This window comes from Equus asinus, chromosome 15, assembly GCF_041296235.1.
Source record: "Equus asinus isolate D_3611 breed Donkey chromosome 15, EquAss-T2T_v2, whole genome shotgun sequence".
NCBI classification, from domain to species: Eukaryota; Metazoa; Chordata; class Mammalia; order Perissodactyla; family Equidae; genus Equus; species Equus asinus.
Genome location: NC_091804.1, coordinates 34,771,867 through 34,795,831, shown reverse-complemented (window position 1 = coordinate 34,795,831; position 23,965 = coordinate 34,771,867). Strand labels below are relative to the sequence as shown.

Sequence of the window (23,965 nt, the reverse complement as noted above, 5' to 3'; positions counted from 1 at the left end):
TCCTAACTATCAAGTGCTGAGATGGAGAAACCTTGCCCTTGGCCATGACATCACCAGGAACTGCATCACCTCCAAAATCTCGAGTCCAAGCTTCCTCACTTAGATCCTCTCTCCTATTTTTCCAGCTCACTTCATCTAGTACCTTCCCTGCAAAACTTCTTCAACCCTCTCGAGGCTTCCAATTCACTGGCCCCCACCCCATATTTATTTCTCTTTTAGTCCAGCCAAGATTCCATCGCCCATCATTATAATCACGCCCTTGCAATCATCCTTCACTCCCTCATAGCTCCCCTTTGTAGTAAAACATTTTCAAAGGGTGGTCTACTCTCCCCACCTCTGCTTCTTCACTTTCCCACTCACTCAATATGTAACACCCCCCCCCCCCAAATCTGGTTTCTTTTCCCATGGCCTCTGACACTGGTCTCAACACAGTCACCAAGCGCCTCCATGTTGCCAAGCCGATGGACGCCTCCCTCATTGTCCTTTAGAATTTAATACCACTAAACGCTGTCCTTAAAACACACCCTTCTCTTGAATTTTGGCATTTCTCCGGCTTTTCTCCTTTTTCCCTGGCTAGTCTTTCTCCATCTCCTTCCGTGGTACCTAATCACTAGAGGACCATGGAGCTCCATTTCATCCTGAGCTTTGCGCTTGTGTTTCAGCAACAGACTCAAACATGCAACTGTCTCATTAATAACTCAACTTGGATATCTGACAGTCATCTCAACTTCATTGAGATCTCGTGGTTCATCCCTCACTACCATCGCCACACCCAGCCTCCAACTGTTTTTTCTCAGTCTTTCCCATCTCAGTAAATTACAGTCATGTGTCGTTTAATGACAGGGATACGTTCTGAGAAATGTGACGTTAGGTGATTTTGTCATTTGTGAACATCATAGAGTGTATTTACACAAACCTAGGTGGTATAGCCTACCACACACCTAGGCTACATGGTACCAGTCCTATGGGACCACATCGTATATGTGGTCCGTCGTTGACCAAAATGTTCTGTGTCACGTCACTATACTTCACCATCACTCTCGTTACTTAAAGCAAAAATTTCATCTTTGACTCAGCCCCTCCCTCTCACTCCCCACATATGATCAATCGGCAAATCCTGTGGGTTCCTCCTTCAAATAGAGGATCAAGTTTTTCTCTGCTGCTAAATTTCCAGTCATGCCCTGGTCCATGCTTCTATCATCCTCCCCCTAATTGGAGACAACAACATTCTCAGGGGTCTCCCGCCTCCACTTTGCTTGCCTGAAATTCACTTTCTACCCAACAATCAGAGTAGTTTGTTTAAAACATTAGTTTGATTTTCACTCTTCTCACAATAGTTGAAATGAGAATAAAATCCAAATTTCTGACCATGGCCTCCAAGACCAAATACTTACGATTTGGTTTCTGCCCAAAATGGTCTCTCCATCTTCATCTCATACAATGACCCCCATGTCACAACCTTATCCTTCTTTCTCAAACACACAAACCTCTCCTGTCTCAGGGCTTTTGCATTAGTTACTTCTGCCTAGAGTGTTTTTCTCTTGGCTTTTAAATGTTCTATTTCCTTTCATCCATCAGGTCTTAGCACAAAAGTCACCACTGCAGAGAGGTTTCCCTTGGCCAACCAATACACTCTATCTATTACCTGGTAATTTCAAAATCTGTAGTAACTCTCTTTATTTTCTACTTGATTACTGTCTGATCCCATGAGCCTTAATACACACACGCATGTACACACATGCACACACACTCACAGACAACCTCCAGGAGGGCAGAGATCTTGTTCTCTGCTGAATCTCCAGCACTTTTGATAGTGACTGGCACATGCTATGCTCTTGAATCAATGGACCATTGTCGCCATTTTCCTGATGAGGAAACTGAGGCTTGGCTAGATTAAGGGATTTGCCCAAAGCCATAGAGTGAGGAAGTGATGGAGCTGAGAGGTGAGCCTAGGTCTGTGTGAGGCTTGCCTCTTGAAGAGGCCCCCCCCCCAGCCCCCGCCCACCTCTCAGTCCCTCCTGGACCCGGCACGGACCTCCCAGCAGCATCTCCTGCAGCAGGTTGTCGATCTTGGCCATGCCGAAGAGCTTGATGAACTGGATCTGCTCAATCATCTGCCAGGTGATGCTCTGCAGGGTGGGCAGCAGCAGCAGGAGCTCGCCGAAGCGGCCGCGCGAGTCGTACTGGCGGTCGTTGATGTAGTCCTCCAGGCTCACCTGCACCTGGGAACGCAGCCGCTTGATCTTGCCCGGGTCGCTCAGCCCCTTGGCATCTGCAACAGGAAGGGGCGGCCAAGGGAGGGCAGCGGGGCCCAGCTGGAGCATCTGGGGAGTCAGGACCCAGATATCCCCTGACTCATGGGGCCCTGATAGGGGGCCTAGTGGTTCAAGGTCACACAAGGCATCCTCAGCAGTGTCGGGACAAGGATTCAGGGTCCTCAAGAACCAGAGTACACTAACGCAAATTGTAGCTTCCTGGTCTCAGGAAGAAAAGTGTTTCTGTCACATTTCCTACAATGCGGAACTGGGAGCGGGGAGTAGGGTACGGAAGGCAGGACTTTAGGAACATACCCCAGAGGGCACCTAGTAACCTCCTCAATACACATGGGGAAACTGAGGCACAGGGTAGGGAAAGGAGTTGGCCCAGGTCACACATCCAGTCGTTAGCAGATCCATGATGTGGACTTGGGGCTCCTGACTCATGGTTGAGGTCCCACTCTGCAGGCCTCGGCACATGCTGCTTCTGCTGCCCTAGAATAGCGTCTCCCCGCTTGCCTGCTCCCTTGCCTGTGTCATCTTGGGGTCTCAGCTTAGGCTTCACCTCTTCCAGGAAGCCTTCTCCATTCCGCCCTCCCAAGTCTGTATTATGAGTGTCCATCATGTCCCCAAATTTCTGTGGCTCTTTCATCACTACTGATCCCACAGGAGGTAAATGTCTCTTCCACTAGACTGTGAGCCGTGTGCGGGCAGGCGTATGTCTCTCTTGGTGTTTTAAATCCACCAGCTAGCACCACGCCTAATTAATATTTGTTGAATAGGTAACTAGATGAAGGGGTGGGTAGATGGATGGAAGGATGAATGAATGAAAAAAAAATCAATGGATAAATTCTAGATCCTTAACCTAGAAGGGGACGTAAGCGGTCACCCTGCACTTAATCTCAGCCTTTACGGAGGTTATGCATTAACTTCCTCTTTTATGGATAAAGTAAGTGGCAGAAAGAGAATTTCACCCACACTTCCATTCCAGGGTTCTCTCTACTGAGCCACATTTGTGCATTTTTTTATTCAGTCAACAAACATTTACTGAGCACCACTGACATGACAGGTGCTGTACTAGGTCACCCGCCCTCCAGGCCAGGTTGCTGACCTTGCCTCAGCATCACTAGTCCCGCCCATTTTACCTAGCAGCTACTATCTGTGCAGCCCTGTGCGGAGGACCACAGGGGATACGGGCCGGGCCAGGCTCTTGTGGAAACCAGAACTGCAAGTCTTAGCCTTCAGGAAATGAGAAATAGTGTGCGGTAGGTAAGAAGTGGGCTTGAGAGCTGGATTGCCTGAAGTTCAAACCCAAGCTCTGCCATTTCCTGGTTGTGTGACCTTGGCCCAGTTAATCAATATCCCTATGCCTCAGTTTTCTTATCTGCAACATGGGGATGATAACAATTCCTGTCTCACAGGTACCACGTTGCAAATAATAAGTGAGATAATCCCCATAAAATGTTCAGAATGGTGCCTTAGTGGAGCGCTCAGCTCCATAAATGGCGGTCATCTCCCTCTTCATTACTATTATTACTACAGGTGGTCTCCATGCAGGTGGGGCCTGGCACTAAGGACACTGCCTGGCACACAGTAGGTCCTCGCTAACATGTAAGGCGGGGAAGGAAGCAAGCAAGCCTTTAGAACCCAGGCATCTTGATATGGTGAAATGCAATCAGCTTTGCACAAAGACGTTGTGTAACATGCAGGTAGAGTCAGTAGATGGAAAGGAGAGAGGAGAGTTGAGAGCCGAAGGGAAAGATGGGGATGCAGTGTCTTCATCCTGCTAACGAAGGGTTAGGAGATACTGTCTACAGTGGATAGGACAAGAAATAAAGGCACAAGCGCATAACTCAGCGTTATAAAGGCAGTCCATAGAGACACCAAAGCAGCAATAAAAATATATGAAGAGGATGGGGGAGAAAAGATGGGATGGTGATAGAGAAGAGTGAAATCCTCAACTAGCAAAGGAGGGGAAATATGATCCAGGATGGATCAATCAAGAAAGAGAAGGCTTAGCATTTTATTTAGAGCTGTAGAGGTAACTGCCAGAAGAAACAGGTAAAGGAACCAGGAATGGTTCCCCTGGGGATGAGGTCTTAGCAGGAGCCTTGGGGTGGGGAGGACTGTCTGCATTTTAAGTAAGGGCAGGTATTATTTTGATAACATAAGGAAAAAAAGAAAAGATGAAAGGAAAGAAAAGAAGGAAGCTAGGAGGGAAGGAGAGGGAAGGAAGGAGGGAGGAAGGGAAAGAAGAAAAAGGAAGGGAAGAAAAAGGCCAAGCCTCCGGAGTCAGTGTGTCCTGTCCAGTCACATCAACCCTTTGAGCCTTGATTTTCCTTATCTGTTAAAGGGAGCTAATAAAAATGACCTCTCCAGGTTGTTGTCCTAAAGAGATGAGGTTGTGAACTCAGGGGACGTAACGCAGTAGGAGACATGTGACACAGGGTCTGGAGTCGTGGGGTGGGTGGGAGGTGTGGACTGTACCTGGGTCAAAGAAGATGATGGCTTTGAGGCAGGCGTACTCATTGTCATCGATCTGCAGCTCCTGGAAGGGTAGCACCAGCTCGTCGAGGATGCGCATGGACACCCGGCTCATCTCTGCCAGCTCCGGGCAGTGTCGAGGGACGATGTAGTCATTTCCTGCGTGGGTTGGGAAGGAGAGGGGATGGGGGAGCCACCTTGGGTGTACCCTCTCCCCTAGCTTTGGACAGACCCTGCCCTTTGCAGTTGCAGTGCAGCTGGTGCCCATGGGAGGAGGGCCCCACGGAGATTGTCATGCCCATTTTACAGACAAGGAAACTGAGGGCCAGATTAGAGGAATGAGTTGTTGAGAGTCATTGGACCGGGCCTGGAGCCTGGCTTTCTAGGACCCTTTCGCATCACCCAATCTCCATTCTCCAGCACGACCCACAAGAATGATGACACTCAAGGGCCATGGGGGAGGCACCGAAGCATCAAGGTGAAGGGCCAAGAGTCTGAAACTAGAAGGACCATGTTGAATTCCGGTTTTACCACTAACTAGCCAGATATATTTGGATAAGTTACTTTCTGTGCCTCAGTTATTTTGCCTGTAAAATGGAGATAATAGCGCTTACCTCAGGGTTGTTGCGTTAAAGGAGCTCATGTTTGCAAAGTACTCAGACTAACATCTGGCCCATAGAGTGATCTATATAAGTATTTACACAAATATTTAAATAAAATTAAAAAAATAAATTAATAAGATAAATAAATATTTAAATAAAAGTGCGTGAGGGCACGGGTGACGCAGGCTGGGGAGGCGCGCCATTCCTGGCTGCCTCTTGCTCCTACTACAGAAAGCACGGACTACACGGGCAATCCCGGGCATAACCCTGAATGTACTCTCACTTTCATGCTGGGAGCTTTAATCCCTTGTATCCATATTTCCTTGCACCTGAGTGGAAACTCCAAGGACAATGCCATTGTTCATCCGTCTCCCCCGCCCCTGCCTGCCACCATGGGAAGCCCCTGTGCCTGGGTGCGTTCCGCACTGTGCATGTTCTCCACAGAGCCCTGGCTGGGCAGGTGGCCTCCTCACCTAGAAGGAGAACATCCTTGAACACCATGGATCGCTTGGTGGCTCCGAGCAGCAGGTGCTCGCCGGCGTGGGCTCTGAGCAGGGCCACCTGAAAGAGAAGGGATGGTGTCTGGAGTCTGCACCCCTGGGAAGGCATCTGCACCCCAGAAAGGCTGCTCCCAGCCAACCCATGGACCCAGGCAAGGCAGCTTCATGCTTCCCTTGCCTTTACCTGCCCGGACTACAAAATGGGCACCAGAAAACTGCTGCCTCCCTCCCGTACGGATAAAACCAGGGACCTGGTAAAGATTCGGTAGGAACCTGGAAGGGGGGAAACACATGCTCAGAGCCAGGAAACCAAAGGCTGACTCTGTGCTTGAACTGCTGTGTCCTTGGGCAAGTTGTCGCTCCCCTCTGGACCTCGTTTGTGTGCCTGGAGAAACTAACAACATTCTGGCTGTGTTTTTTTCAGCAAAGGCTCAAAGGCTCTCATCAGACTATCAAGAGGATCTATGACCCAAAAAGTTCTGAAACTGTGGGCCCTGAATTCCTACCCATGGAACAGCTATAGAAGATTAGGAAGGGCATTTTATAAAAATGCAGATTCTTAGGCCCTATGACAAGAGATTCTGACTCTGTATGTATGGGGTGGGCCAAGGATCCGTATTTAACAAGCTCCCAAGTTGATTCTGATGTGCGGTTGTGTTTGCAAAATCACTGCTCCGGAAGATCCCCAGGGCATCTGCCCACCTAACATTGCAAGATTCTAGGATTCTGAGAGTGAGCGACAAGAATTTGGACTTGGATGTTGGTTCCCAAGGCAAAGGTATGAGCACTGGTTCTTGGCAGGGATGAGCTTGACAGACCCCTTCCCTCCAGAGAGGACAAAGCAGCCTTTGAAGACTGAAGCCCGAGGCAGGGACCCAGGCAGCTCACAGGAGGACATCACCTGCCCTTTCAGAACCGTCTGCTTTAGTGCTTGCATGAGGACCAAAGGACGGGCCAGTAAAAACAGCAGCAGGCTGGTGGCCTCAAGGATCTTATCTGCAAGGTCAGGTTAGGGAGTTTGGAGAGTTTTTAGCAGGCTAAACTAGGAAGTAAAATGCTTTTGTTCATTAATTCATTTGATTGTTCATTCTTTCAGCCATCAAATGTTAAGTGCCTACTAAGTGACAGATATTTTTTTAGACAGTGGGGACACAACAGTGAAAGAAAAGGAAAGAAGGGAGGGAGGAAGGGAAAGAAAGAGAGAGAGTGAGAGAGAAAGAGGCAAGGGGAGTGAGGGAGAGAGGGAGGAAGGAAGGAGGGAAGGGAGGGAGGGAGGGAGAGAGGAAGAAAGGAAGGTGAGGGTTATGTGACAAAGAGCGATGGGGCCAGAGCGACTGTATTAGATGGGAGGTCAGAGGAGGCCTCTCCAAGGAAGCGAACTTGTTCTAAGGCATGGAAGACACCTGGTACATAGTAAGCCCTCAATAAATATTCGTCTATTCCCCCGTGGTTAAACTTTGTGAGGACGACCAGGAAAGAGCAGAGATGGCCAACAGCCTTGGAAGTAAGGGTCGACTTTGCACGACCAGGACAGGAGAGGCCCAAGGATGCCTGTCACTGAGCACTTCCTGTACGCCAGGCACTGTGCAGGGCTTTCGTCACTTACCCCAGTGGCTCTCAAACCGAGAGGCAGAAGACCCGGAATCAAATCCCAACTCTGTGGCTGCCTTGCCCTGTGACCTTGGACAAATGGCTTTCCCTCTCTAGGTCTCAGTCCCCTTAGCCAATGCTACCCAGCCTTCCAGGTTTCACTGGATTGATGTCCAAAACAAATCAAGAAGCAAACAATCTTGGAGGGTGGTTGCTTGGGCAATGTCGGCAGATTTGGGGGTCCTCTGGAGGACCACGCTCCCACTTCTCCCAGGTGTGCCCCATGTGTCTCAGGCAAGAGGGGCTCCTTCTACACCATGAATGGGGAGCTGGCAACCCTCCTGGCCCCAGGTCCAGCCCCTTGACATGGTGGCTGTTCTGGGGGTGGGCAGGTGGGGGGTGTTAATGATTGTCCCGTGTTATTGGCCACCCATCACTGCTCTCTGAGAATGCTCTGAGCCCCAGCCAGGGAGGTTCAGGTGGGAAATCGAGGTTAACAATTGCTCAGCTTGGGGGTGTCTTGCTGCCCTGCTGAGCCCCTGAGAAGGAACAGAAGAGATTAAACATTAATGCAGACTCTCCAGGAGAGGGGACCAGGGCCAGAACATGAGGGGCAGGGGAGAAAGCGGGTGCAGCTCAGCCAAGGTCCCTGCCCCGTCATCCCTCCCAAAGTGGGGAGGCAGCCATGTGAGAGGGCGTCCCATCCAGTCCCGGGTGTGAGGGTGAGGACCAGCCGATCCAGTGGCTTCACAGCGTGTCCCACTGTGGCATACTGATTGGTATGGCTCCCAGAGAGTCTAGGCATCAGAGGAGTCTGAGGAGCCTGGGGTCCACAGAGTTCGAAGCTGCCTTGCCTGCGGGACTTCTCAGAAATTTTAACACGCTGACGTGCATTACCAGTCTTCTGCGCAAATGTGCAAAGCAGAGAAGCAAACGCACCAGGAGCTGATGTCAGGGGCATTGTCCGTTGGTGGCCCCGAGGCTCCCTCAGAGCTGAGAAGGTGGCCAGTCCAGCTCTCCTTTCCCAGACAGCAAAAATACCCGTGCCCTGGGCAGGAGCTGCCATTTGCAGTATGTAGACACTTGCCTGTCATCAGACCCCTCCGCCCAGCCCCTTTTCTCCCCTGGGACAATTTGGGTACTCCAAAGAAGGTACTTTAGGGAAAAAAAAATGCTAGGTTAAACCATCTTGCAGGGACACAAGGAAGAAACTGACATTCAGGGAGGCAGCAGTGGCCTGGCTCTGTGGAGCCACTCCATGACTCGATTTATGCTTTTCAAATGGTAATGTCCTCGGTTCTCCCAACAACTTCCTGAGGCTGATATTATAATTCCCACATTACAAATGAGAAAACTGAGGCTCAGCGAGAGGAAGGAATTTGTCCAAGATCACACAGAGAACCAGTCTTAGAGCCAGGGCTCAAGCCCAGAGCTCCTGATCCCTGGCCCTGGGCCCCTGTCAACATCCCCCCGGGAGAGCCGTCTGGTGCCGTGGTACAGAGGCCAGGAGCCTGGACTTTGGAGCATGCCTGCCTGGTTCTAATCCCAGTTGTTCTGGATACTAGCTGTGTGACCTTGAGCAAGTTACTTAACCTCTCTGTGCCCCAGTTTCCTCGCCTATAAGATGGGAATAATAATATATCTACCTGATAGGGTTGTTGGAGGGATTAAAGGAGTTAATACTTGTACAGTGATTTAAACAGCTGCAGGCACACATGAGCAGTATGTGTGTTTTGTTAAATAAAATCAAACCAGTCCAAGGCTATACCCCAGGTGGGCCAGCGGGACCCACCTGCCCAGGGCCCGCACTGCCCACAGCCCAGGTCCGCCCTCACCTGGTCGTCCAGGGGGAGCTCACAGAAAGCCGGGATGTACTTGGCCCACTCGACGAGCACCAGCAGCTGCTCCTTCATGGACTCGCACACGTCTGCGATGCTGGCGATCTTCTTGGCCCGAATGTCTCCGTTGATCCCTGAGACCGGGGAGGTGATCTGGGGGAGAGGAAGGAAAATGCTGGGGATGGCTGGGCCCTGCCTACACTCTCTGTCTCCTGCACAGAGCCCCCTCCCCAGAGAGCTTCCCTGTCTGGAGAAGGGGGGATGGGCTGTGAGTCCCTTCTCAGCTCTGGAGGAAGCTCAGCGGAAACAGACAGAAGGGAGGATGCTGAAGAAGGCAGATGTGAGGGAAGAGGGCTCATTTCCTCTGGGCCTTCACCTGCTCCCCACCTCCTCCTCCATCAATGCCTTAGAACCCCAAGGAACTCCTTGGCCCTCGAGGAGAAGCAGGGCAAAAATCATCATCCTCATCTGACAGGTGAAGAAAGCACAGCCCAGAGAGGTGTTGTGACTTGCCCAGGGTCACAAAGCAAGGGGTTGGCTGAGGCCCGTTTGCTACTCTGTCCACTACGCTGTTTCCTTGGGGCTAAGCTGATCTCAGGCCCTCGGTGAGAGCCAAGACTCTGCTTGGCCTGCAGAATGCAGGCAGCGGGATAAACTAGAAAGTGCCCCAGAGTGCCAGACCTGGATTCAAGTTCTGTCTTTGCTACTAAACTGGTTGCATGACACTGGACTCAGTTTCCCTTCTGTGATAGAGAAGGGTCCGTCTAGCTGCTGCTCCAAGGCCTGGCTGGGGAGGACAGGGGTGGAGGTGAGACTCCTCTTCGGCGTGAGGGTCCTCTTGCCCCAGGTGGGTGGGGTCACCCTGGTACCTGCTGGGACAGGACCTCGGCCTGTAGGAGCGCATTGATGGAGGGCAGGCTGCTGTCCTCATAGCTCGACCTGCGAGTGCTGATCCGGTCCCGCTCATTTTGGACGGCTGTGAGGAGGCAGAGAGAGGTGAGGAGAGAGGGCAGGGATGACGCGGGGGGAGGGCTGTCCTACAATGATGAGGAGTGGGTAAGGGGCCAGGGGAGAGCGTTCAACCCAGAAAGAGAGACGGCAGGCCTGTCCTGGAGCAAAAAACGCACTTGGAGGTGGGAGTAGGAGGGGGGTGGCCGGGGGCAGAGCCCAGATCAGCATGTGGGAATGAGGAAAGACGGATTCTAACCCAGCTTGTGGAACAACTTTCCAAGCAACAGAACTGCCCCCAACACAATGGGGTGGCTGCAGGAGTGGTCCACCTGTCACTGGAGGCATGCAAAGTGGTGATGACTTGGCAGAGGGCTTAGGGTGGGTCAATACTCATACCGAAGAGGGGATCTGTCCAGATGACAGATTTTCAAGCTCTGTTTTAGAAAAGGGTCCCTTTTCTTCCAGAAGAAAGTGTGTAAAGTAAGTAAAATGCATTGCTCTGGGTGACGTGGAGATGGCCCAGGGCTTCCCGCACTCTGAAGAAGAGGCCTGGACAAGGAGATCTGAAGGCCCCCACCCGCCCTGGTGGTCTCGTCCATCAGCAGGAGCTGCATGTTCCAGACTAACCTTCTCAGGACAGCAAGGGAAAGCTCTGTCTCCCTCTTGCCCCACTGCCGGGCTCTGTCCCAGGAACTCAGAGACCCGGGGCCTCTGTCCACCAGGGCCCCACACCCCGCTGTGTGTCGCCATCTGGGTGAGTCCTAGCCTAAGATGTGAGACGGACCTTCTGCTGCCCCAGCCTCGTCCCTTAAAATCCAAGAGGCCTCACTGTGGAATGAGGCTTTGCTGACGCTGGAAGGAGGGAGGACGAGGTGGCAGGAGAGCTGGGCTCCTCTCCGGAACTTGCTGCTCCCTGTCGGTGGTTGCTGGTAGGAATCACATCCTCTCTCTGGGCCTCAGTTTCCCCATCTCTAAGCTTTTCCCTCCCAAACCTGCTCCTTGGGAGCCTCTTGCATCTCAGGGACAGGAATCTGCTATCCTTCCCTTTCTCGCACCCCAAATGGTCAGGAATCCTTACAAAGTCGATCCATGGCTCCCACTCTGGTCTGGGCCCTGCTGTCTCTCCCCTGGAGTGGTCCGGGCCCTCCTCACTGGTCTCTGTCCTTCTGGCCTTGTCCGTACAGTTTGTGCGCCTCTCAGAGGACAAAGGGATTGGCTGAAACTGACCTCAGGTCAGACCCCTCCAGTGTCCCAAACCAGCGTTCCGTGGACGCACCCGGCCGCTCTCCCTCAGGGGCTTGGCCGCCACTGCTCCACTGCCTGGAATTGTCTCTCTCAAACGGCTTAGCTTCTCCTCCACCTCACTCCCATCTCCACCTTCTCAGAGACTCCCTCTCTGACCACCCTATCTGGTGTGGCATTTCCTCCCTAAGCTCTGCCTTTTATCCTGCTTTATTTTTCTTCTTGGCACTTACTGTAGAATTCTTTGTTCCTTCCTTAACTCTCTGTCTCTCTAGGAGAAGGAAAGATCCAGAGCCAGAACTTTGTTCCTCTGGTAGAACAGAGCCCAGCACACAGTCGGTGCTCAATAAATCCTTATCGAGTGAATGAAAGAAGGTGCTGGACGAGACGAGCACCGCTTCTTAGGAGGCGGAAGCTCTATGTCTCCATGGGACATTGACATCCCAGCCGTTCAACTTTCTCTTGATTTCACGCATTGTTGAAATCAGAGAATGAAAGTCAAATGATTGAAACAGAGCCCCGGAGTTGGTGGCATATAAAGAAGTCCCAGGCAAGCTGTCTCCTCTCCTGAGTCCCACCCCCTTGGACGGGCCAGCTCCCAGCCTCGCCCGCGGGCCCGCACCCTCCCCGCACCCTGCCGGCGCCGGCGGAGGCGGGCCGAATGAAAGGGCTGCTGTCAGCAGCTGCGGATTGGGCTCCTCAAGGTTAGGACGGCCTTATCAGCGCAGGGCGAGCTCAGTCACGGAATGATGTTTTCCAAATGTTTGCTCAGTATTAGCAGGGTCGGGGACCTAATGTAACTTCTATTGAACATTAACCGACCCGGGCAGAGGCGGAGAGGAGGATGAGCCTGTCTTCCCAGAGAACCCAGGATGGGGGCCTGCAGGGGGCTGGGCCAGATTCTGAGGAAGGGCCCATCAGGTGGGCGGCCCCTGGCCCCCCACCACCCCACACCTCCTGCACCCCGGCCCTGCTTCCTGGGCTGGGTTTCTGATGGCAGGAGCCGGACATTGGTCCTGGGTCTGGCTCTCTTCCTGGTCTCCTGTTATAGGAAGGAATTTGCGACCTACTTTTGGGCCGCTGACCCCCAGCTTTCTCTCCAGAGTCTTTGTCCCTTCAGGGAACCCACTTGTGGACACTATAGAGTATCCTGCGGCCAAGACTTAGAGGGCTGTGAGATCTGGAGCCCTTGCCTGTGGTCAAGAGGAAGTTTCAGGAATCTAGACCAGAGAGGATGCCTCCTAAGCTTATCAGTCCCGGGTTCAATCCAGGGAGCCTGGGGTCTGCTCAGCTCTGGGGAGTCTGAGTCTAGTCCTGATTCCACCCCTGACCCAATCGTGTTCCCTCTCTGGCTTCAATTTCCCCATCTGTAAAGTAGGGAGGGGTGGATTTGATGACCTCGTATACACCCGGCTGGTCTGCAAAGCCTACATTTGTAGCCCATGACTTCCTGTCCTCAGGGGCAACTTTTGGGTTTCAATTCTCAAATCCTCCTAAGGCCATTGAGGACGAGAAATGAAAAATTCCTTCCAACTCTCCTGATCACCGAAGCTTCCATGAGCATCTCTCTTGGCTTTGGGAACTTCCCGCCAGGCTGAGGAGGGTGCTGGGACTGCAAGACTCAGGGAGAACTAGCCAGACCCTTGCTTCCCAAGCCTTGACCACAGTGGCAATTGCTCCCCTGGCCTACCCTCAAAGCAACCAGGTGACTGCACGTGTCACGAACTTCCGGTTAACCCAGGCATGGAAATAAGCACCAACATTTACCAGCCCACACTCGCCCGCCCTCAGCCAGATCTCCTATCCTCCTGGCATAATGCCACCTTCCCCGAGCCAAGAAGCAATGGCTATTTTCAAAGCTGAGCTGAGGCAGAAGGGCCTGGGACTCTCTCTCCCCTCCCAGGAGCCGGGGTACGGGCCTGCTGCCTCCTTGGCAGCTCAGGAGAAGGACCAGGGGACAAACACACGTGTCCTGCTGGGCAGCGTGTACTCGTGAAGGGAGACCAGAGAGTACATAGCTAGACTCGCAGCGCTGGAAGGGCTCATTATCAACCCCCTCATTTTATGGATGGGAAAACTGGAGTCCAGAAGTGGCAGAAACTTCCCTGAAGTGACACACGTGAAAATGACTCTCGGTGTTTAACGAGAAACATTACAAAGACTGACCAGGTGCAGGATCAGGCCGCATACAGCCCCAGAAGGCAGCCAACTGCTCAGGGGGGTGCTGCCAACCCTTCTCCCACCCGCCTGTCACAAGGCCTGAGAGATTCATTGTCTCGAACCTAAAGTCACAGGCTGTTGGGGTAACAGAGTGACTGACTATTAGAACCATCGACTGTCAGGGCCTCGGACCGCAGGTCTCAATCTTTGTCTTGCCTCCCGTGTTCATGCAAATGTCACACTGCCATTCCTAACATTTCTCCCAACTTGGAGGTGAGAAGGGGTAAGAGAGGCCCCAGCCCACTGAAAACTGGGTCGGGGAGAGGTGGGGACACTTGCCCTTTGAGAAAGCCCCTCCCCACTTTGAGAACCACTGAGGTCTGGATGCTGGAATTGTGCCGAGAGCAGGAGAGGGCCTTGCAGAGCACTCCCTGCTTCATCCAGATCAGCGGGCCCAGGTCTCCCATCAGGCCTCATGAGCTCAAACCCAGGCCCCATAGGGACCAGACACAGAAGACATTCCCTAGGGAGGGGGCAGAGAAAATGGGGGCTCAGAGGCAGAGACAGGGGAGCAGAGGCTGCCCAAGGCGAGTTCCTCCTCCGGCGGCTAGGGGGCTGGGTCCCAGGTTCCTGCTGTGGGGTGGAGTAGGGAGTGTGTGTGTGTGTTTGTACAGTAGCAGACCAAGGGTTTGGCTGGTGTGCCACAGCTGCGGGCGAGAAGTGAAGGTCTGGGGGCGAGACCTGCCCAGAGCTGGGCAGGCTGTGTTTAGGGGAGAGGGAGATGAAGAGATCTGAGAATGAAATCAAGTTACTCGAGTAGCAGTTGAAGGATTTTTGCTTCCTGAGCTTGGACTGGGAAAACTTTAAGTGTTCCTCAGGTTTGCAGGGTGTAACGTAGGCAGCGTTGAGGTATCATCTACACAGCACTGAACTCAAGTGCACAGCTCTGGGTTCAAACCTCAGATCTTGCGTTGACCAGCTGTGCGGCCTTAGGCAAGTTGCTGAACCATTCTGGGCCTCAGTTCTCCCATCCATGAAAAGAGGAATAATACCGTACTGCCAGCCACATAGGGTTGTCATGGGGATGAAAGGAGCTATCAGTGGTGGAAAAGCCCAGCCCAATGACTGTTATCTGCTGGCAGCAGGAGGCCGCGCCAGACCTCAGTGTGTGCTGTGCTCCAGTCTTCCCCTTGTGCTCCCCTCAGGATGAGGCTGATGCCTTGTTCCCATTCCCTAGGACATGAACACTTTGGATCACCTCATACTGGAGAATAAAGACTGAGGAAGTGGGCACTTGCCCCAGGACAGGAAGCTCAGGAATAGGACTGCCCCCCTCCAACCACGTTTGCTGAGCCTTGGGGGGCGGGTACATGGACATTTGTAATGTCATTTTCCACACTCTTTCTAAGGTTTGAAATATATGCTAAGAAAAAAAACCCCGCCTTGGCTGCCTCGTAGTGGCGAAGGCAGGCGGGGGTGGTGGTTGCTGGGAACCCGAGTAGCTGAGAGTGGGAGCTTATCTCTTTGAATCTTTCTCAAGACCAAGCCCAGCCCCTCCCTATGGTCAGATTTCCAGGCCCTCCCTCCTCTCAGCCATTAGCCAGTCACCAAGTCATAAAGTCGTGGCCACAGTTGTAAATGACTGCCTGTCGGGGAGCCGTGGGTGCAGGTGGGGCCACGGGGCGGTGGGGGTGGGGGCGGAGGCTCACCTTCCTTCTTCATGCCAGCCCGGAAGCACTTCTTGAGCCTGCAGTAGCGGCACTGGTTCCTTTTGTCTTTGTCCACCACGCACTGCCGACTAAATCTGGGGAGGGCTTGGGATGGTTAGATGGAGAAGGGACAGCCCTCCCCGTCCCAGGACCGGACTAGAACCCCTGCCATCTGGCTGGTCACCAGCTTCCTTGCTCTAATGCTTCATCCCAGGAGTTTTCATGCTAACCATGAGAAAGGCGCCACGGACTCTCCAAGAGTCCAACTCAGTCCTGATAAACAGGCTCGGAGAGGCGACATGCAGCCCCAGATCACTCAGCCTGGTGGGAGAGCTGAATTGGGAATCCTTGCCCCTTGAGTCCCAGGGCCCTGCTGTTTCCACCAGGTCCTATAAAAGCTCAGAGCCCACAGTGGGCATTGGGTTATGGCCTGGAGTCAGTACTTGGTCCACATAAGCCACTCTCTAGAGGTGGATATAAGTAGAGGTAGTGCTCCTTAGTGGTTATGGGTGGAGCCCTGAGTGTCAGCTTGGGCTCTGCCATTGATTCAAGCTGCGTGACCTTGGGCAAATTCCTAGCCCTCTCCAAGCCACAGCTTCCTCATCTATAAAACAGGAATAATAGTAACCACCTCAAGGGGGGTTGACAGGTGAAAACGAGCTGACACACGATGGGGCTGGGCACAGTGTCTGCGCACAGCAAGTCCTCATAACTGACAACTGCTGCTTTTTTATTATTGTTGTTACTCAGAAAGGGAGATGCTCTCGAAGGAGGGATCCCAAGGCCGCGGGAAGCTCTTAGAATAGGTGAAGGGCCTGGAGCCAATCTTCTATTTGCCCCAGAAAAAGCACCAGGTTGGGGTGTGGGCCCCATCCTCTGAGGCTTCAGAGGAGGTTTGGTCCTATGCCTCATGGATCCTCATTTGCTTAATGGGAAGAATAATGATGGGCTTGTAGGAACAGTGAAATATACGTGAAGACTTCGTATGGTGCCTGGCATATAGTAAGTGCTCAATAAAGAGCAGCCAATAGTTTTATGATCAGTCAATGAGGTTCCTAGAATAACTGCTCCCATCTGAATCCACATGGCCCAAGAAACCAGAGGAGGCTTGAAGGCCTTGAAGGGCAGATGCCTCTGGGACCCAGTCAGGGAGAAGACAGATCCTGGGGAACATTAGCTTAAGCGGACCCATTTCCCAGCTGGAGAAATCAAGGCCCCCAGCAGGGGCTCCTCACCTGCAGGAGTACATGTGGTTCTTTCTCACGCTCCTCCGGAAGAAACCCTTGCAGCCATCACAGCTCGAGGCGCCATAGTGTTTGCCTGTGGCCCGGTCCCCACAGATGGCACACAGGGCGCTGACACCCAGGCTGTTGGGTGCATTGAGGTTGGTACCTTCTGATGGTGATGTGTCTGCACCAGAAGGAAAAAGAGTGAGGACTCGGGAGGGGTGGGAAGTCACCTCCCAGAAGCCCCCCTCTCCTGGTGGTTTAGATTCAGGAACCAATATGAGTGTTTTGGGGATCTCCCCAGGGCTTCAGCCTCAGCCAGACCTGGGTGCCATTCCCACTCCCTCAGTGACCTTGGGCAGGTCCCTTGGCATGTTGGAACCTCCATTCTGCATCTATATCTTAGGGATGGTTGTGATACTGACTTCACAGAGTCACTGGTGAAGGTCTGCTTCTCCCTGTGGTGGAGACTGCTAGCCCCAGCTTTCTCTGGGAAGTGATGAAAACCTGATCACCTCCTAGAATTCATCCAACCCTTATAGACCCTGATTGAGTGGGCAGAGGGGGCATGGAAGGGAGGAATACTCTCCCAGTGTCTGCCCAGAACCAGGTCCCGTCTCCCATTTCTCACGGAGTGACCAGGGCTAAATGGGTCTCAGCTTGGTACCCAGGGGTTCTGCAAACTCTCCCAGGGAATGCGAAGACTGCACCAAGGACAGTGGCCATTTGCCCTCCTAGGAGGGTCATGGTAAGGGCACTTCTCAAACACTTCCTGTACCAGAGGCAAAAGCTACCGCATGTATATATACCTGAGGAGGGAGACAAGAGGCAGGTGGCAAAGATCTGGAACCGGGAGCTGGGGGTCCTGGGTGCTATTCACTCGCCTGTGACTTTGGGCAAGTTCCTTTTCCTACTTCAATTTTCCCTGGGCCTCGGTTTCTCTAACTATGAAACTGGGGAGTTCAACTGGTCGGGTTCTTTTTAATTTTTTTGTTTTTAATCTCAGCAGCTGAACCCATTCTTGGATGCAAATCTTGCACGACCTCATGGAGAAGATGATAACCACTTTGGACCATCTCCCCAGAAAAATGCATGCCTATGCACACTGCACAAAGTCATCCACACACACGTTTTTTCACGGACACCCTGAATCTGACCTTGAATTCTTAGGGAACATCCAGCTAAGAACTGGAGAGGGGCTAGCGCTGTACTTAAGAGCACACGCTCTGTAGCCTTTCTGTCAGGGTTAAAGCCCGGCTTGTCCACTTCTTCGCCACGTGACACTGGCTGGGTTAGTTTACTTCGCCACTCCTTCATTCCCTCACTTGTCAAACGGGGAGCATAATGATTCCCTAGGACTGTTATGAGGATTCAGTGAGTCAATATGTGTGAGGTGCCTGGCACAGAATAAGCACTATATCAGCGTTTGTGAAATAAAAACTTTTCTGCAGAAGAAAGCTCTTGGAGCAGGTGACTTCCAGCCTCCACGCACACGTGGACACCTCCACATCTCATTTCTGCCATCACCTGGCTGAACATCTCCTAGACTCCCCAGGGCGCGCAGGAGCATGGCCCCCTCCACTTGGTGAATTATTCCTGGAGACGAGGATAATTGTTAAGCTGCATTGGTGCCCTTTCTCCCTCAGCCTCGCCTCCCTCGACCCCTGGGGAGAGCTGACCCCACAACTCCGGGCCATTCAAGTGGAGGTGGGGGGAAGGGGCTCCCTGGGCAGCATGGGCTGGGTGCTGCCAAGTGTATCATCTCACTCCTGGTGTCAGCTGATTGGCCCCACTCTCCGGGTGAGAACACCGAGGCTCAGAGAGGACAAGGGACTTGCCTAGGATCATCACACTGCTGTTAGGTAGAGGAGCTAGCTTTACCGCCCAGGTGTGCTGGATGACTCTGGCCAGTGCTGCCCTTGTTGGGGTGTCTGCTGGGGCCTCTGATAAACAAGGACACTGCTGCTGCTTCTGAATTGGGGACAGAGGATGGGTGGGGAGCTCTCCTTGGGGGCCTTCAAGCCACCAGCCCAGGATGTACGCAAAACATAACCCCAACTCTCAGACCACTTCAAACTCCAGCGGGGATGCAGACCTTTCTCACAGATGCTCGGAGTTCTTGAGATGACCCACGGAGGGCCAGGACCAGGTACCAGTGCTGAGCACTCAGGCACTGTTACCTTAATCCTCTGGTCGGCCCCGGGAGGCAGGTGCTATTATTTATGCCCATTTTACAGAGGAGGAAGCAGAAGCTCAGAGAGGAAAATGGCTTGCCGAGTTCCCACGGGTAGGAAGCATCTAAGCCAGAATTTGAGCCCAGATCTTTCTGGCTCCAGAGCTGGAGGCTGTCCTGTCTTTGGGACACCTAGTCGTGGCCTCTGCCTTGGTGCATGTGATTCCTCGAAGCTGGAGGTGCGCGCTCCGAAGTGGTGATGGAGCAGTCTGGGGCTGGGCGGTGGCCAGAAATGTGACAGCACACAGTGTCCCTGTGGGGTCACACGACACTCCGCCTAGGGCAGCAGCTCCTTGTTTACCATTTCCTGTGTGTTTTCTCCTTCGTTCTCTCACGTGACCCCCCAGACACTCCTAAAAGCCGGCTGGCCAGCAGGCCTTGGGTGAGTAAGCCCATTTTGTAGAAGACACAGAGGCCAGGAAAGGGGAGGTGATGTGCCCAAAGTTACCCAGTGAGTGGACGGCAGCGGCAGGTGGGCAGCTGGTGAGACTGCCCACGAGCAGCGCCCACTGACCACGGGCAGGGCACTCACCTCTTTCTGGCTGAGCCCAACTGAACACAAGCTTCGCAGCCCTCGATTGATGCTGCAGGGCCATGGAAGGAAGGCAGGTGGCAGGCTGACCTCGGCCAGCTGCCACCCACCTCTCCTCTGAGGCTGGCCTGCGACCAGTTAGGGCCCTTCCTCTCTAGAAGCTTCCTGGCTTCCAGGTCTCCTCCCTCCCCCACCTCCCTGTAGAGGAGACACCCCCCTCAGAGGTGCTCTGGGTGATGTGGGAGCAGATGTATAAACCTGCGGGAGATACACACAGGTGACAAATCTGCTCAGAGACAGCAGACGTTCCGCTGACGGGAATCTCATTCAGCGAATGGCATCGTCAAAGAACCTGCACATTGTGTCTGCAGAATCATGCACCCCAGAGAGCCCTGACCCCCAGCGCAGGGTCGTGCACACGGGTACAAACAGGGCACGAGAGAGAATGCCCAGGGCGCACCGACAAATCCGCATCCACAGGCACACACACTCCCTGCTGCTTACATGCACGAGCAAGACAAACACACGCACCCCAGAGACACCAGCAAACACACACCCACTCAGTGAACAAATGCAAACGGAAGCAGACACAGAACAGGCACACACAAATGAACACAAACATGCAAATAGTCCCAGGGGGCCCTTGTTTGCAACACAGCGCACCACCCATCTGCACGCTTACACGGAAACTCACGCACGCACTCCAGGTCGCCATCACACACCGACACACACACACAACACACACGCTGCTGATTGGCGTCCCATTTAGCAAAACTTCCCTGAGAGCTCCACTTTCTCCAAGTGGGGCGTTCATCCCAGAAGAGTCCCAAAGACACCTTGAAACACAGCTGCCCCTCCACCCACCGTCTCCAGGGACAGAACACACATTTCCATCTCTCTGGACCCAGGCCCAAGGGGTTCAAGAAGGGGCCCCATTGGCCATGTGGGGCCCAGTTACTGGAGCTGGATGCCAAGAGGGAGCTCACCATCATGTTCCCGCTCCCAGTGACACGCTGAGCAGGAACAGCTTTGAGGGACCGCAAGGACCTGGCAGGAATACCTGGGACCTACTTTTGCTGCAGATGTGCCCTTGCAGGCCTCCCCTCCCCCAGAATGCCTCTGGGCGCTGTACCTGGGCACATCTGCTTCACCTGGCGACACTGTGCTCACCTATAGGCCCAACCTGCCATTTTCTATCATTCTACTCCCAACCCAAAATTGAGTGCCAAAGTCCCACTCCTAGACCCTGGGCATACCTGTCCCCAACTGGCACACCTGCCCCCACCTACCATTGCCCATCGTCAACACCTGCACATTCTCAAACTCCAGAGTGGTGTAGGCTGGGTCCAGCGCAGCACTGTAGTCAGCCATGTCCATGTCGACGAGGGTTTTGGAGAGGCGCATCCTCCCCCTCCACACCTCAGCCACTTGCCCTGCCCAGGATGCCCACCTCAAAGGCTCTGGGCCGAGCCCCGGCCCCCGCCCTCTGCCCTCCCACTGCCTCCTCCCAGGTGCCCTCTCTGCCTTCCTGCGTTTCAAACCGTCCTCTGGGAGGATGTGCCGGGAGTCTTGGCCTAGCCTCTGCGAAGGGGTGGAGGCTCTGCCGGGGAGGGGTGGGGGTTAATGGTTAATCGGCTCCCCCACTGCAGGATAGGCTGGGCGGGGCCACCGGGATTTGGCTGTTTGTTGGTTTCTGGCGGACACCCGGGGTGCTATTACAACTGTTGGGGCCCTGACTCCCCTATGTTTGGTATGGATTCTGTAAGGCAGGCACGCCAACTCGCCAGCGCTCATTGGACCCCTGACTCAGCCACCCTCCAAGTCATGGCCACCCCAAGTCAGGCATTCTAACTGGGACATGCAGACGCTGATGGCCCACCTCCAAGATGCCCTGATTCAGTAACTTCCCAAATCATTGACTTCTAGCCTCAATGCTCTTGCAGAGATAAAGCTGCCTCATGGCTCCTGAACTAAAAGCCTGAATCCCAGGCCCCAGACAGCAATCTTCTGCATCCTCGTTCTGCGAGTTCCCTTCCAGTTTCCCACCTCCCCTGGGAGGGCCAGACTCACCTCCACTTCCCCTCCCCTCCTCCCCAAGGCCCCATCATGGCCCCCACCGGCCCCTACAGTGCCCAGCTGCTCAGGCCCAGACAGACTCCATCTCCCATTTCCCATCACATCAGCCTGCTTCCCTCCCTCCCTCATAGGATGGGCGGAGACAAGGCTGCAGCCCTACAGACGTGGATTTATGTCCAGGCGCCTACCACCTACTAATCGTGACTTTGGGTAAATGATTCTCCTCTCTGAGCCTCAGTTTCCTCCTCTGTAGAATGCACAATCAACCTCAAAGGGCAGCTTGAGTATTAAAAGGGATGGCACGAGTAAAACATCAAGCAGGGCCTGGCAGTGCCACCCTTCTCCTCCCTGAGCCCCCTTGGGTCCCTTTCTGAGTCCCTGTTTCTCTCTACCCACCTGCTCGCTTCAGAGGGTTCCATGGGTGTGCCCCCTGAGCAGGCGCACAGAGCCCCACACGCAGGGCCCCTTGCTTGGTTTAAGGCTTTGCACTTGCATAAATTCGTAATGATTTCTGCACAACAGGCCCTGCATTTTCATTTTGGACTGGGCCCTGAAAATTATGCCGCCGGTCCTGCCTGCCTTCAGCTCACGGCTCACCCTTTTCTTCTCGCACCCTGCAGCCCTCAGTGTCCTCTAGGCAGACAATTTTAAGAGCCCCCAGTCTAGCTGGGGAGCTAAGGTCGCAATGTAGAAGGTAGAAATTGAAGGCAGAGGCAGAGGACCCGAGGCCTGGGAGGCCTGGTAGCCTGTGCTCCTCTGCCGCTGGAAGGGCTAGATGGAAGGATTTGCTAAGACCGGGGAGCATGAGTGGGAGAATCAGTGAGATACTGAGTCGTGAGCGGGTGAATTAGTGAAACAGGGAATTAATGAGTGAGTGAGTAAGTGGGTGGGTGAATTAATGAGTGGGCAGTCAGCGGGAGAGGAGATGTGTTTGAAGGGTGTGTAGTGTCCGCTTCCTCATATTCTTCCAGTTATTCGAAGCCCTTTCTCTGCCTGCATAGCTCTGTTCTGCCCGCTCCATCTTCCTCCCGGAGCTCAGATAACTGGGGCCGGGGTAGGGGGAGAGATTGTTCTGGAGGAGAAGAGGGGCCGGATTTGGCGCCAGGAGACCTGGGTATAGAAGCCAGCTCTGTCACGACCTGGATACTGTTTAAATCGCAGCTCCCTCAGGGCCTCACTGTCCCCATCTGTCAAATGGGGGGAAGATCCTGGCCCAGCTGTTCGTTGGTCACGACAACACCCCAAGGGAGGGAGGAAGGGAGAGCCCCCCCCACAGCCCACACCCTAGGATTTGCTAAGGACCTGAAGGAGCAGACTCCAACGACTGGCGGGTTCCTCCTGTGGCCCACCCCGGGGACGTGTGATGCAGCTCCAGGGGCCTTGGGGGCTGTGCAGAGCCGGGCAGAGGCCCGACTAAGGGAGAAACGCAGAGGAGAAGGCAGGGCAGCTCTGCCAAGGGCCTCGAAGGGCTGACTCCAGGTCCTGCCACCTGCCTGGCATCTGTGACAGGCCACGCACAGCTACTCCTCTCATGGTCCAGCAACAGCCTGGCCTACACACATGGGGTCTCATGGATTCTCAGAGGCACACTTCCCCATTTCCAAAAGTGGAGGGTGATCTTTGGCATATCAAGATTTCATGAGTAATGAAAATGACAATTTTTCAACCTCTGTAGAGGATGTCTTAGATAGAATCAAATAAGGTCTGTGATCAACTGTGGTCAGCCATGCCGTGCCACATACATGACCCGTTACATACAAGAGCTACCAGGTGGACAGTCTGCACACAATGAGCTACTAAATACCCCAACCATGACATACATGCTTTGCCAAAGACACAACATGCATGACCCACCGCCTATGAGGCACGTTCCAGAAGCCCATACCCCATCCGTGTCCCACCCATCACAACCTACCCCATAAGTAAATCTATCCCCCATGAATTATAACTTGCATAACCTGTTACATACACCATCTATTATCCCCCTATAGCCGACCCCAGACAGTATGTTCTAGATACACGCCCTCCTATAAATGACCCATCACTTGTAAGGTCTACCGGCCCTGTGGTCTCAAGCAAGGTATTATTTCAGAGCCTTGCTTTCTCCTTCTGCAAAACGGGTCTAACCTGTACTTTGTTGTGAAGATTAAATGAGATAATACTGTAAGGTTCTCAGTATCCCCCTCCCTCCCCGAGACAATAAACCACAGACCTTGAGATCAGAAAGACCTGTGTCAAACTCCAGGCACTCTCAACTTCCCAGACTCTGTGACCTCAGGTTTCAACCTCTCTCAGCCTCAGTTTTGGCATCAGATAAATGGGTTGATACCTTCCTGACAGGGACAGTGAGGGCATTAAATGACAGAATGTAGCCATACCATGCAACAGCAATGATTATTGTCATTGGTGGTTGACTCCTTGACCCACTGGCCACATTGTCCATTGGAATCAGGGCCTGCGCACAGGAGAGCTCCTAGGGACGGCCTGCCCAGCCATGAACAAACCCTGGCCTCCGTGCCATCAACTCAGCGGCCTTTCTCTCTCTTTTCCCCACCCCCTTGGGCTGT

The 23,965-nt window shown here is 53.4% G+C and overlaps 1 protein-coding gene across 7 annotated transcripts in view; it reads right to left on the bottom strand.

Annotated features, from left to right (window-relative positions):
• The window catches only part of HNF4A (hepatocyte nuclear factor 4 alpha), a 63,604-nt gene that overhangs the window by 5,776 nt on the left and 33,863 nt on the right, over positions 1-23,965 (bottom strand). For 2 of the 7 annotated variants that reach the window (XM_070485970.1, XM_070485971.1), the window contains exons 1-8: positions 20,612-20,866; positions 16,567-16,741; positions 15,332-15,426; positions 10,139-10,245; positions 9,267-9,422; positions 5,815-5,902; positions 4,743-4,898; positions 2,006-2,272 (exon numbers count right to left, since the gene is read on the bottom strand). In XM_070485970.1, coding sequence (XP_070342071.1) covers positions 2,006-2,272; positions 4,743-4,898; positions 5,815-5,902; positions 9,267-9,422; positions 10,139-10,245; positions 15,332-15,426; positions 16,567-16,741; positions 20,612-20,726 — 1,159 coding nt within the window. In that variant the 5' untranslated portion in view covers positions 20,727-20,866. Of the gene's footprint in view, positions 1-2,005; positions 2,273-4,742; positions 4,899-5,814; positions 5,903-9,266; positions 9,423-10,138; positions 10,246-15,331; positions 15,427-16,566; positions 16,742-20,611; positions 21,470-23,965 lie in introns of those variants that run through there. The other 5 variants (XM_070485973.1, XM_070485974.1, XM_014845916.3 and 2 more) reach the window with 4 other exon arrangements.